The 14,835-nt window shown below is 41.3% G+C and overlaps 1 protein-coding gene across 1 annotated transcript in view; it reads left to right on the top strand.

Annotated features, from left to right (window-relative positions):
- Nucleotides 1–12,947, top strand: part of TDRD9 (tudor domain containing 9) — a 393,320-nt gene extending 380,373 nt beyond the window's left edge. Inside the window, exon 37 of the mRNA XM_073609957.1 lies at nucleotides 12,622–12,947. Within this exon, the coding sequence (XP_073466058.1) occupies nucleotides 12,622–12,726 (105 nt within the window). The 3' untranslated portion in view covers nucleotides 12,727–12,947. The remainder of the gene's footprint in view (nucleotides 1–12,621) is intronic.
- Nucleotides 12,948–14,835: the final 1,888 nt, after the last annotated feature.

Raw genomic sequence — 14,835 nt, 5'->3', positions numbered from 1 at the left:
ACACTTTCGGCAGATAGTACATAATAGGAATACGTGGTGCGACTGGTACTAAAAAGTGTTTTTCTTTTTTATTTAAGATACCCAATTGTGTCCCGGTATCTACCAGGTCCATTAGTTTCTTTTTGTATTCCAACGTTGGGTTTTTTTGAAGGCGGCGGTATGTCTCAATATCAGCGAGGATCCTAGTCATCTCACTGTGGTAGTCACTTTTATCAAGAATGACCACCCCTCCTCCCTTATCCGCAGAACGGATGATGAGGTTCTTTCTTTCACAAAGTGACTTTAGTCCTATTTTAAACTTTGGATCATTGTATATCCTTTTGGGGGGAAGATCTTCAAGATCCTTCAAAACTAGGTCTCTAAATACCTTAATTGGAGGAGCTATAGGGGCAGGAGGGTTGAATAAAGATGGATTGCTCAATCCAGAATGTACAATGTGGGTATTAGTCTGTAGACAAAGCGGTCTGCTCGAATTTGACATAATATACCTTTGGATGTTTAATTTACGCACGTATTTTTGTACGTCAATAAAGGCAGAAAACTTGTTCAGTTTTTTAGGGGGGGCAAACTTTAAACCTTTCTCTAGAACAATCTTTTCAGCTTCCGAAAAGGTTGTTTTACTCAGATTGAAGATACCTTTGTTTTCTATACCCGCTTTCTTTTTACGGGCATGCCTCCCCCCTCTGGTGCCCCGTTTTGTTCTCCATAATGTGGGGGGTTTTCGTTCTGCTTGTGAAAACCCTCCATCCTTGGAGCCCTAGGAAACCGTTGGTTGTAATTATACAGAGACCTTTCTGGGTAATCATTATCCCTGGTTCTGTAAGAATATTGAGAGTTGTAATTCTTGTTTTGTTCCTCTCTCAGAGGGGAGAACCTATTATAGGTCCGAAGGGGTGTCCTTTGGGGGTATGGTTCATAGTGATAATAGTCATCATGACCCCTGTATCCACCTCGTGTTGAGGAGTCACGAGGACCCTGTTCATTGTATGAAACACGATCATCGTTCCTCCTACTCTTGCCCCTACCTCTTTTGCCTCTACCCCTATGTTGGGGGGCTGGACTCCTATATTGATATTTAGGTGTATGGGGGTCAGGTGGATATTGGACCCTGTGACCATCCCCTTTAGATGGGGGGGGGGGGCCACAGTTGCTTCTAAGGCCCTTACATTGGAAGATGTTGTCACCTCCATCCTGTTATGTTCCGTAGACCCAACGGTCTGTTCCTTATTTTGCCAAATAAATACATTTCCTGTTTTGTAGTCATTCATATCTCTACTGTATTTTTTTTGTTTTTTAGTTTTTTGTTCCCGTTCCTCTTTTTCTAAATGATTTTTTAAATTTGTAGATAAATTGATATATTCTGCTGTGGATTTGTATGGAAGTAGTTTATCCCGGATCTCTTTAATCTCTTTGTCTAGTATACTTCTCCGTGCCCGTTTCCTGTCCATAAGGAAACTGAGCAATGAGATCCCTGCCTCATTAAAATAATGGAACCACGTTTCAGTGTCCGAATCTCCTTGTGGATGGATAGTCCATCTTAACCCTCTTGGGACCATCCGGTCTTTGGAGTACTGTTCTAAAAATGCGATATCCCATTCCAAATGGATTTCTGAAACCATTAGGTTTTTCAACCTTAGAAAGAGACCTCCCATTTCCGAATCTGTATTTAAAATTGAAAAGACACCTTCTATATTGAAAGTGTGATTTGTGCGGTATTCAAATACATCCATGTCCTTAAATTATATGGACAAGATAGACCGCTTTGTCTACAGACTAATACCCACATTGTACATTCAGGATTGAGCAATCCATCTTTATTCAACCCTCCAGCCCCTATAGCTCCTCCAATTAAGGTATTTAGAGACCTAGTTTTGAAGGATCTTGAAGATCTTCCCCCCAAAAGGATATACAATGATCCAAAGTTTAAAATAGGACTAAAGTCACTTTGTGAAAGAAAGAACCTCATCATCCGTTCTGCGGATAAGGGAGGAGGGGTGGTCATTCTTGATAAAAGTGACTACCACAGTGAGATGACTAGGATCCTCGCTGATATTGAGACATACCGCCGCCTTCAAAAAAACCCAACGTTGGAATACAAAAAGAAACTAATGGACCTGGTAGATACCGGGACACAATTGGGTATCTTAAATAAAAAAGAAAAACACTTTTTAGTACCAGTCGCACCACGTATTCCTATTATGTACTATCTGCCGAAAGTGCATAAAAATGCGATAAACCCGCCAGGACGTCCGATTATCAGCGGCATTAATTCTATAACTTCCCGGGTAGGGAAATACATCGATTTTTTCCTCCAACCGATAGTCCAAGCTGTCCCTTCTTTTCTGAAAGACACTAGAGATACTATTATGAAATTGCAGAAAGTCACAGACACTAGGAACATAATATTAGTCACTGCGGACGTTACGTCCTTATATACATCTATACCTCAAATGCAGGGCCTGGAAGCAGTTGAGTGTTTCCTCTCAAGAGAGGGTAACATCCCCCGAACACAGAGAAAGTTCATTATGGATTTACTCAAATTTGCCACATGTGCGAACTATTTTTGGTATAATGACCAATTTTACCTACAAACTAAGGGAGTAGCCATGGGAGCAAAATTTGCTCCCAGCTTGGCGAACATCTTCATGGCCAAATGGGAGGAGGATGTCGTCTATGCTTTAAACCCCCCGGAGCTAGCTCTGTGGGTGAGGTACATAGACGACATCCTCCTCCTATGGAGGGGGAGTATGGACTCTTTGGATGCATTTATTACTATCTTAAATGCAAACCAGAGAGGTATCCATTTGACATACGAAGCCAGCCCGTCTAGAATCCATTTTTTGGATTTAGAGATCATATCCAACAATGGACATCTGGAAACCAAAACATATTTCAAGGCTACGGATCGGAATGGATACATTCCGACTGATAGCTGCCATCATGAGGTATGGCTTAAATCCATTCCGAAAAGCCAGCTGGTGAGAATAAGGAGAAATTGTTCTCACCTTTCTGACTATTTCCTACAAGCTGAAATTTTAAAAACACGTTTCTGTGAAAAAGGTTATGATAATTCCCTTATCACTAAGGAGATCCAACAGGTAGCCCAAATGGATCGGGCCTCTTTATTGGTCGCTCAATCAGAAAAATCTATAAAATACGAGGATTCTAAACATAAGTGGTCTTTTCTTACGAATTTCTCTACTCAATACAAACAAGTTAGAGATATAATTAAAAAACATTGGAAAATACTGAAGAGTGATACCATTTTGGGCCCAGTGCTACCTGAACAGGCTGCGACTATATTTAGGGGTGCCCCATCAATTAAAGGACAAATCGCACCAAATGTGATAGATCCCCCAAATAAGATATCATTCTTTCATGACATTAAGGGTTTCTATCCTTGTAGAAGATGTACAGTGTGCAAATGGAATGCTTGCCAGGCACGGAAAATAGAAACTTTCAATTCCACCACTACAGGTAAAGAATATAAAATGAAACAATTTGCTACATGCAAAACTCCATATATTGTATATCTCATCACATGTCCGTGTAAAAAACAATATATTGGTAGGACAATACGGAATTTCACCACTAGGGTAAAAGAACATATTACGGCAATCAAAAAAGGTAAAACTAATCATAGTGTTCCAAAACATTATGCATCACATCATGACCGCAACCCAGCAGGGACCATCTTCCAGGTCATAGATCGGTTTATTCCACATTGGAGAGGGGAATCTAGCATAAGGGGAGTCTCGAAACTTGGTGGATACACCAAATCAAATGCTATGTACCCCACGGTTTAAACATCGAGTGGGACATCAATGCGTTTATTAATCAGTCTTAAAGACTCCTATTATGTTCCCCTCTTTGTTTCATTGACTTAGATATTTATATATATTCTTTAGATTGTCTATAGGTACTCTATTGGGCACTAGATTCTGTCATTCCTACTATATTGACTTAACATATATTCATAATAATTAACTTCTCTAATTACGACTATCGGATCTGTTACGTTGTTTGTATTTGGATTATTTCCCTTTTTTCCCTTCCTTCTCTGATCAAACTAAATTAGATAATACTAAAAATCTATCTCTGTGTGTCAGAAGGGAAATATACATGTTTTTTCCTTTTTGACACACGTTGCGGATATATGGCTTTGTAGTTATGGCCAATACACAAGGGGGATTTTTACTTTTATTTTTATGTGATTATACATTTTTCTAGATATATATGTATTTTTATATATATGGTTTCATCACAACATACATTTTTTAAGATGACTGCATTATTCCATTGAAGATTGATGATTGTCAATAGGGGATAACATGTGTGTCGTGACTATTATGGTTCTATATTTAAAAATTCCCCTCGATGATTCCATTGGTTGGTGCATTTATACTTCTCCTATGCCCCAATGATTGTATTGTTTTTGGATGTCAAACAATCTATTTCGAACTATGTCTGACGATCCTGGTAAACACAAGGAACAATATGAGTGGCTAATGGAGTAAGGAAACAGCTCCTATTGGTGCCTATTTACAACACCAATCTTTGATAGTTTCTGTTGGGTAAGACGTCTCGCGCCGTTGCGCCTGCGCGATGAGCGGTCCTTTTTTACTACATGCAGTGCTTTCAAATGAGAGGGATGCTTTGACGCATGACGCGGTGACGCACACGCCCAAGAACAGTCAGCCAGTTAGGAGGAGTGCACTGCGCTCTGCGTCATAGGGTTGTGACGCGCGAGCGCGGTGATCACAGGTCCACACGGCCTGATTCTAATTGGCTACATGGATGATCCAAACCGAGGTTTGGTTTGGATCTGTAAGCCATCTGGTGATAGGCCAGATAGATAGTCAGCTGATTAAAAATACGCTCACGTGATGCAAACCCGGAAGTCACGCCGCACAGGTGTCCCCAATGTAATTTTGAGCACTTTCTATTAAATAGCGCAGTAGACGAGAGGTGAGCTGTACCCCAGTTGATGTCTTCTCAGACGAAACGCGTCGGGTGTAGGACGCTACCTCAAACCATCTATCTACTGCGCTCAATTACATTTTTTTCATGTTTTTACGAATTTTTGCTTTTATCTGGAATTTTTTATGCAATAAAATCCTTTGAGAAATCGGAATTCACACTAGGTGGAGCCTTTCTTATCCTATTGTCCCTGTCTGAAATCGTCTGAGTCCCAAGTGAGTGCTGGAGGATGAACCCGGGAGACCGCTTATGATTAGAGTTTTCTATCAAGATCATCTGATGGTGGATCAAGAACAACTATAACCCTACCGTGGTACACGGTCCAAGCTCGTATGACTCACCGCTGTACGGCCTGTGAGTCCACCGCGTCCGGTAAGGGCATTCTATATTATTCTTACACCAGGCTGATCACTGGAGGAATCCAGCAAATGTCATTTTGAGATAGATACCTATGCTCTAAGAAGTCTCCATCTGATTATATGAACTGTCCTCACCTCAGAGACTTACCATTTACCCTTATACATACATGCCTATGTTGGTTTTTTAGGTTTTAGGCTTAATTTGTGTGATGCACATTTGTTTTACATTGTTTCATTATAGAGGATATGCCAATAGAGGTTCCCCTTGGAATATTGGATTCCTCATTGATGTACTATCCTAAATACAAACTCACCTTTTGATACACTGTTTGTCATCCCAACACAGTTTGATGGTGTTGACTGACAAAGTACAGTAGATATGTGAATAGATGTTTTCTTTGGAATATTGGATTTATCACGGGTTTTCTGTACTTTTATATGAGGTCTAATTTAATACAATTCCTGATACACACTGTTTGTCACCTTAGCTCATTTTGATGTTGCTAACAGATACAGTTTAGCGCTACACTTTTTGTCTCTTTCTTTATTGATCACTATGTAATGGGCAGTGTTTGGTTGGTAGCAGTACTAAGCAACTGCACAAGTTGGTACTGTAATTTATACAGAGGTGGCATGGTTGGGCATCTTGTTTGTGCACCATTACAAAACATTTCACCTTAAGAACAAGGGACAGGTCAATGACCAGTCTTATTGAAGCTTAAACTGGTCTGCAATTGGAGGTCTGTGCTTTCAGACCATTACAACCTGGATATGAAGAGCAGTTTCTGGAAAAAAAGGGGATGCAGATTAAGACGTATTGTTAAGGATTCTTTCATCTTCCCTAATGGGTGTTTAGTCATTGTTGTTACCTTGGGGTTAATCTTCAACCTTCACATTCCGTTTCTTCATTCTATTCCCAGTGTTTTTTTTAAGAACATCTGCTTCTGTACCATAAAAATGTACATGTAATTTAGAGGAAAAATAGAAGACCCTAGTCAAGTGCTTGCTCAGAAGACAGCAGAAACATGGCAAACCTTTACAACTGCAGACTTAATTTAATTGCCTATATCATAGGAACATTGGCTTGCAATTATTCTTTGAAGTTGCAATTTAATCTTATCTTAAATTTAAAAAAAAGCACCTACTGAAGTACTCTTATTAAAGTGGGGTTGTAAACCCTTTACAATTACTTTTTACTATAGGCAAGCCTATAATTAGGCTTACCTGTAGCTACACTGGATATGTCCTAAACCTGCACGGTTTAGGAGATATCCCCTGTATTTGCATGTGCTGACGTCATCAGCACATGCGCATGTAAGCAAACTGAAGCAACGGCACGTACGTGCCGTTGCTTCAGTTAGACTGTGCCATTACCGGTGGCTCCCACGCACATGCACGGGAGTGCCGTCATCGTGGCTCGAGCCAATCACAGCGTCGGAGCCGCGATACCCGGAAGTAACCCACGGGAGTGTTGTGGGCCGCCGGAGCGGTGAACGAGGTCCACTGCGGGGGCTTCGATCCCGGGTAAGTAATTCATAATGAGCTAGTATGCTATGCATTCAAAATCTTTTTTCACTTCTGGGGTGTAGTGGGGGTGGGGGGCTGTAGAGGGGGGTCAGGGACTGTAGTGGGGGATCAGGGAGTGTGTTTCCAAGTAGAGGGGAATCTGAACTATCTGGGCACGGATTACTCAGCTGCAGCTTTAGCTTGAGAGCCACTTTACATACACTCACAGTATGTCCTTACTCGCGAGTGTATTTAAAGTGAGTGTACTTAAAGCGGGGTATGCCTGTAGTTAATTTATTCACCTTACTCCATAAATGACCCACAGGGGAACGCCCTCACTGATAGCAATGGTGGACACCACCGAGTACCCCTTCGCTCTCCTCAGGCATGCTCTTCAAAGCCGAAATTCATTCCATTTTTTTCGGCGCAAGACTTAAAACACACAATTCAGAGTCTATCTCAAAGCCTTCTTAACAATTTATTTATTTATTTATTTCAGGTACTTATATAGCGCCGTCAATTTACGCAGCGCTTTACATATACATTGTACAGTCACATCAGTCCCTACCCTTAAGGGGCTTACAATCTAAGGTCTCTAACTCACATTCATACATACTAGGGACAATTTAGACAGGATCCAATTAACCTACCAGCATGTCTTTGGAGTGTGGGAGGAAACCGGAGTACCCGGAGGAAACCCACGCAGGCACAGGGAGAACATGCAAACTCCAAGCAGGTAGTGTCGTGGTTGGGATCCGAACCAGTGACCCTTCTTACTGCTAGGCGAGAGTGCTACCACTGCACCACTGCGCACCCTCACGTCTAAGAGTGGGGGGATGGATGTTTGTTAGTTTGCATTTTTCTAGGTCACAGACATCCTAGACTCTACCCCCTCATTGTTTTGTTTTCTCAAGCCAACCAAAGACTACCCAAAAGCGGTCCGATAAGCAAACAGCCCTGAACCATCTTTTTTCATTTCCTTTATTATTTTGTCTTGGGATTCTAGTCAATAACTCACTGTCGTCTAGTGCCACAAAAAAGTGGTACATCCTGATCGGCCCACCTTAGTAAACCTTATGAGCTGCATCTGGACTCCATGCTGTGAGGACTACCTGTAATGTTGCTCTGGATGCTGCATGGGGACTTACCTTGGCACTGCATGTAGGCAGATACAGGGTACTATAGAGGTCCATCCCTATGGTTTCTGAAGACCCCTTCTGAGGTATGCTCACCAAGGTGGCAAAGCATGGACTTTATATAGTTCAGCGCTGTGGGCAAGCAAGACAGGGTCATCTTGTATGCAGCTAATACTGTAGAAGACCAAGGCTATATTTGAATTCATTACCGTGTAAACTTTTTAAATCTGACACTAAAACGCAACCATTCAGAGCTTAGTCTCCGGTGGATGACCTAGTTTTGAATCCCACAAAAGGTCGCACATTTTACAGTCAATTCTGCCTAGAGCCCTCATATGGTATTCAGGTGCTTCCTCCTGCCTTTCATAAGGATTCTCTACAGAACAGTCTACAACTGGATTTCTGTATTCTTCTGGACACACCCTATGTTCCCCACCCTTCTCCATGAGTACCACACAGGGGAATACCCACATACCTACCTATGGTGGAGACTAGGTGAAAGGAAATTATTGCAAAACCACAGGTGAACATTCGCTCTGCCAACAATCCGCACAATCTTAGAGTGGCAAAGTGATCCTTGCACCCGAAGCAGGCGTCAACTCTAACTGTTGCTTTCTTAGTTCTATTCCAGGTACGCAACAAGTAGCCTACCTGACAAAAGCATAATTCATTCAGTGCAACCATCTTTGCCCAGGGCTCAAAAACACCACGGTTCTGCTACTCCCATTTCTCTACCTGAGTCGGATCCAAATATGCCTGCCCTAGACAAGGCATACATAATGAGGGGGGCATTGAGGCATTAATGGAGAAAGCTGTTGAAGATTTTTGTTCCCCAATTTGCCACACTATTGAAGGGGAAGCTTCATGCAACATGCTTGCTAATGTGAAAGAGCTCACTGCTGCCTCCACAAAAGCATTGGCATTATGCAGTTTGATTTTCCTCTGTCTCATCATGCCAATTTGGGTATAAAGACAACTGGAAAAAAGCCCTCACATTCCCTTTTCATGAACAGATAGATGTTCCATCTGTAATGGTCAGAATACTCCAGAAAGGATTTTCAGTCCTCCCCAAATCTTTGCCAAACTCTGTCCAGTGGAAAATGAGTTCAAAAACGGTGGCCTATTCTTTTAGTTGATCCTACTGTCTCAGTCTTAAACATCCCACTGTACCTTGAATTACGAGCATAATTAGTTCCAGAAGCATGCTTGTAATCCAAAGCACTCGTATATCAAAGCGAGTTTCCCCAAAGGAATCCATGGAAACTCAGATAATGCGTTCCAGTGTTACTGCTGGTGTATGCAGTACCACATGTGGCAAGAGGTGCACACCCCAGAGGCTTGAATCCTGCCGTTCTTGCGAGACAATGCACGCAAATCAAGTCAGAATTTAAAAAAAAAAATAGCTCTTATTGTGAAACGCTCGTAAACCGTGTTACTCGCAATCCAAGGTTTTACTGTACTATTGAAGATGTTCCTTAAAGGCACTCTTTACTCTGGCTAGTATGTCAAACTCCAGCTAACTGGACTAGCGTAATGAACAACCAACATGGCCCTGTTTTTCAGTATAGTGCTTTAACAGAGCAATTACATATTCTACCTTCTACTGTTGTGTGGAGGCCCTAGGGCATATTGGAAGACAATTTTTCAGTATGGCCCTAATCTCCCTTTACATGTGCAGAATCTTGGCTAAAAGACTGGACAGCTGAAGCTGCCTGTAAGACACCTCACATGTATGCCTTTTCAAGGAAGGTATCTGTTTTGGGGAGGAACTTGGCTAATTTATAAAAGGTGTCACAGGAGGAAAGGTTTAACTGTAACAGCAGAAGATGCCAAAACACCCCTTCTTGAGGGGTACAAAACACGGCATCTAATCGCTCTACAGAGGCTTCAGCTTCCAAACTTCGTTTCACAGAGTAGGGTAAATTTAAGGGAGAGGCATCTTTTAGGGTGTGAGTCCTCAAAAGCTTAACAGTGTCCAGTGTTCTGAAGTTTCAAGCCTATTACGCAGGGTCTATGACTACTTTGCCCGTGTCCTGTACTGTACTCCAAGATATGGAATTTATAGGCAAGTCAAAATTTGAAAAAAATTTTTTCGCCTTATCAGGGTTTTGAAAGGGACACCCTGTTTCGAAGTGCACTGCTGCTAGATGGATAAGACCACTCCATGTAAAAGCTTGAGCTCTAAAGGGAAAGATACCTCTAGCAACCCTTGCGATCAACCACAGATGTGTGGGGGTTTTGTGGACATACTGACATCAAGCATCTCTTACTTGGCTTTGTAAAGCCACCTCCTGGTCTTCAGTTCATGCCTTTTTTTAAGCTCTACCATGTGGGTTTCCAGGCCTGTACGATTGCATCAAGGTTTTCTGAGACATTCTGAGTTGGTTCCTTGCCTGTTGTCACGTTTTGTTTGCCTTGTTGCCCACTTGTGATTCATTGCTTGGGTATGCCCTGGGGTTTATGAATTTTCAGCCTGTGTCCTGTACTGTACAAATAAGGGTAAAAGGAATGGTGACAACTTCCATATCTTGAAGTACATTGCAGGAAACAGTCCACCCTCCTCCGCTCTGTTCTTGTTTTCTCTGCATTGTTTGCTATAAAACTGAAGTCCTAGCGTGGGCCCCAAGGGGACGTGTCCAAAAGCTTTGCCACTTTCAACACTTGAAGATAACAGCCTATATGCTAGGCTCTATGAATATTCTACCTGTGTCCTGTCCTGTACTGCACTCTAAGATGGGGAGTGTACAGTCAAGTCAGAATTATTTTTGTTTTTCACTTGGTGAAAAACAAGTTCCTCGTTGCTTGCTACAAAACTGAGGTTTAGCTGAGCTTGGAGGGGTCCTGATTGGGTGGGGATTCCTGCATTTTCTGGCCAGTGTCCATTTGCCTGAATATAGTATAATCCAAGTAGTTATGAATATGAAGTTCTCTGTGTCCTGTGATGTACTCCAAGAAAAGTATTTCACAGATTACCAAAAATCCTAAATTTATTTATTTTTTGTGGGGTGAACAGCACCTCAATGATGCTTCAAAACTGTATTCATATACAGTTAGTGGGCTTTTTCCAAATGTAGTTATCTAGGTTATTGCTTAGTCTGGTGCCCCTCTCCCTTCCTTACTTGGTATATAGAAACGCAAAGCTTTAGCTGTCACCTGTGCAGAGTTAGAAATGGAGCAGAGAGCAATGACGTCTCCATCTGTTCCATTTTCTATAATTCTGGCTGACTTTTATGTACGCATATTCATCATTTAGCTGTACTTAACAGGGATCAGTGACAGCTTTCTTAGCATGTTGAGATGGTTTGCCTTAATTCCGTATTAAAATAAGCATGAATTTATCCTTGCACCCTTTATGTACTTATAATGAATATGAGTTAATATTTGCTGAACCCAGTGTTACCAGTGTTTTGTTTTAGTGTGCTTTGAGTTTTAATAGTCCACTTTGTTTTACTTTTGTCTTGTGGAGTATTTTACAGTGAAATGGGAAAGCCTTTGTGAGGCTAAACCAGGTCATCAGACTGGATTATATGTGTGACACTTGGATTTGGCATTTTATATTTTAATCTTCAGCATTCCCAAGAGATGCTGTTATCAGAATGCATTCAATTTCATAAAGTAATCCTCTTGCTTTGCTGGGTTAGCATGTCCTTCCAATTCCCTCTTAAGGCGGGATTATATTGGCGCTCAGAAAAACCTGCACTTGCACAGCGCTAATGGCAGGAGGGTGACCAGTGTTCTGGAATATGCATTTTTTTTTTTTTTTATGAGGCAGCTCAGCTTAATATATCGGTGATAATGTTCCCAATATTTCTTTCATGTATTGTTTTTATAAATCCATGGCTAAAATGTTTGTAATGCCTATAATCATCTCTGCTAAGCACTGTTTTTTATCTTGTATTGCCACACTACATAACCCACGATAAAAATTAAAACCTAGGACTCACTCTGTAGAAGCAGCTTCATTTTTTTATGTTGGGAAGTCTGTTGCCAGGGGAGTTTAAATGGTAGGAAGGATAGTAGCTGCAGCAATTTAAAGTGGCAGGAGAAATTAAAGCTTGAAGCATTAGAGTACTTGCATAAAATCACTCTGGCAAATATTATTTTCTGATGCCACCTTTCATCATACAAGCTTCTCGGTGACAAAAGTGTCAGTTACACATAATTCTAGCACAAGGCAGGTTTGGGATAATTAGTATTTTCATATGCGAGAGGGTACTGATTTTCCTTTTTGTAACCCTATCCAATGTAGCCATTCAGTGTTTTATATTCATATTTCTGTATGTTAATTGGTATGCAACTCAAGCAGAAAAACACTTCTAGGCTGATAGCAGTTCAAGTAGGTCCCCTTTACAACCCCTTGCATTTGCTTAGGGCCTATGTCAACTGGCTTTTGTTTCTTTTAAAGGGGCTTTACATTGTGATACAAGTCTGTGGAGGTCAAAGGCAGATAAAGTCAACTATCATTAAATTTAAATTTGTATTTCGGAAGCGTCTCACTGTGTTGCATCACAACTTCAACCAGCTATACATTGTTTTTGTACTTTTCATTATTTGAATACAGCAGAAGTCTCACCTAATATGTGTTATGTAGTCATACGGTGAATGCTTGTATTTTATTTTATTTTTTTTTCATTTGTAAGGTGGAGACCAGATACCTCGTTGGTCAGTATGAAAGAGCTGAAGAGGAAGAAGAAAGTAATTCTCGCATTTACCAGCTGCACAAGTCTGTACTGTTAAATTCTTAAAAAAAAAAAAAAAAAGGAAAATAAAAATTAAACCCTTTCTTTGGAAACACTGCAGGTCACAAAATAGAGCAAGTTTAGTCTTTTCATTTATTGAAACAAAAATAACTGACAATTGTAATAAATGTTATTGACGTGTTTTTGAAATCTTTTTGTTCTTGAATTTTTGCAATGTAAAATGTTACTTTGGGTATAAAAATAAACGCTTATGTTTATGAAGCATGTAAAAAGGTTTTTATTTACAATTTTGTGTGTGTGTGCGTGTAAATAAATACTTAACGATCTGTCAGAAGGCAGAATGAAAAGATAAATAATTATGCTGTTTGTTTAGTGACTAAAAACCTATGTCAGGGCACAATTAAAACAAAACAAAAAAAAAATTGTTACACTTCTTGAATACGTATGTTTCTTTATTGTGCATCACGGAACACAGAGCAGTCATAATAATTACTATATGGGTTATGCGCCACCTACAGGTGAATGGACACTGGCAGATCAATCAAACAGGAAGTCCTCTCCTATATACCATCTGCTACACAAGAAGTACCTCAGTTTTTTCACCAGTGTCCGTAAGGTGGTCACTGAAGTACTACAATTGCTCTCAGCGCATACTTGTAGGTCTGGAACGGTTGTACTGAGAATCAAGGACTTAATTTGGATCCATTTGAAATAGCTGTCAGCCAAAATGGGTGGTACCCGAGCCTCATTGGATAGGAGAGAAAACTCCTCAAGGTTTGCCTATAATGCAGCCTTACGGTGCTGGACCCTGCGTAATGGAAACCTGGGCAGTGTTTGTTCTGACCAAGGTGCTTTCCTGCAGGGTGCTACACAGGTCCAGGGGAGTGGACCCCAGATTAAGAAGTACCCACTCCCTTTAGGTATTTTATGAGGAAGCCTGGCGTTATGGGTGAAGGTTGGACTCCTGTTATGTTCAGAGTGCTGCAGCAGTATTTTTTGTTGGTGAACCATGTGAGCTGAAAGATCTGCGAGGCCTCTGAGACGTAGCTTCAGCTCATGGCTACATAAAGAAATGTAAACTTTCTATGGGAGAGCTATGTTACCAGACAAGTCATGGTTATATACTGCATAAAGTTATACTTACTGCTTAATCCGGGGGGCCTGTACAACTATCTGTTCGATACACCTCTGTACGAGTATCACTGCACTTGAAGGCGTCATGTCTCCAGTATAGTGTGCATTTGGTCGCAGGAGCTTATTTTTAGGCTGTTTTGCAGCAGCATAGAGGCTGTATTGGATGCCTATGCGCTTGGCTAAACCTGCAAAACTAGTATTGGGCCTGGTGCAGTTGAGCAGGGGCATGCTTGCAAACCGGCTTGAACGCATGTTTGCACAAGAAACATGTTTGCATAAACGCATGTTTTGCATAAATACATGTTTATTTTTATTTGCATTAAACTGTATAAATGTGCTTATTTGTATTAAACTGCATACATGCATGAATGCCAAAAATACTTGTATACCTGCATGTTTTGCATACCTGGGTAACTGCATACTTGCCTACAGGGTAGCGGTAGGTGTTTTTTTAGGTCTGCATCCTTTTGCAACTGCGTATTGGGTTTTGGCTAATATGGGCGCTTCATTATTTACCTGTTAGACCAGCTTAATTACTCCAGAAGGGAGAAGTGGCCGGGTGAGGCAGGTATACCGCCCTTAGGTCCAGTGATCTGGCGATGTGCAGGTTTCCTGTTGGACCAGTGGCATCTGGTGTATCTGAGTCACTGTGATGTTTGGCAGCGATTCTTGATGCATTAGAAGGTCATTAGCGTTTAGCAGAACTGCAATGGACTAATGCCGCATCACCCTAAACACGCCTGATCTCGGATGAAGCCTGGTCAGTACTTGAATGGGAGACTGCCCGGGAATACCAGGTGCTGTAAGCTTTCACCTCCTAAGTGAGGGAGGCACTGGGTTTTGAGAGTATCTCAGGCCAGAAAACCTGGTAAGTTAAGCACATCTCTTGGGACTGTCTGGGTCTGCCACAGACAGTCTTTTGCCTTGCATTGGCTCTTGGAGCAATAGTTGTGGGCTCATTATTGTAAAATATTCAAATGGTAGCGGTTCCAAAACTAAATGGGCACATGAGGTCTAACG

The sequence above is a fragment of the Aquarana catesbeiana genome, linkage group LG13, assembly GCF_042186555.1.
Source record: "Aquarana catesbeiana isolate 2022-GZ linkage group LG13, ASM4218655v1, whole genome shotgun sequence".
In the NCBI taxonomy this organism is placed as follows: Eukaryota; Metazoa; Chordata; class Amphibia; order Anura; family Ranidae; genus Aquarana; species Aquarana catesbeiana.
Note: the sequence above shows the minus strand (reverse complement) of the source record. Positions and strands in the feature narration are given on the sequence as shown.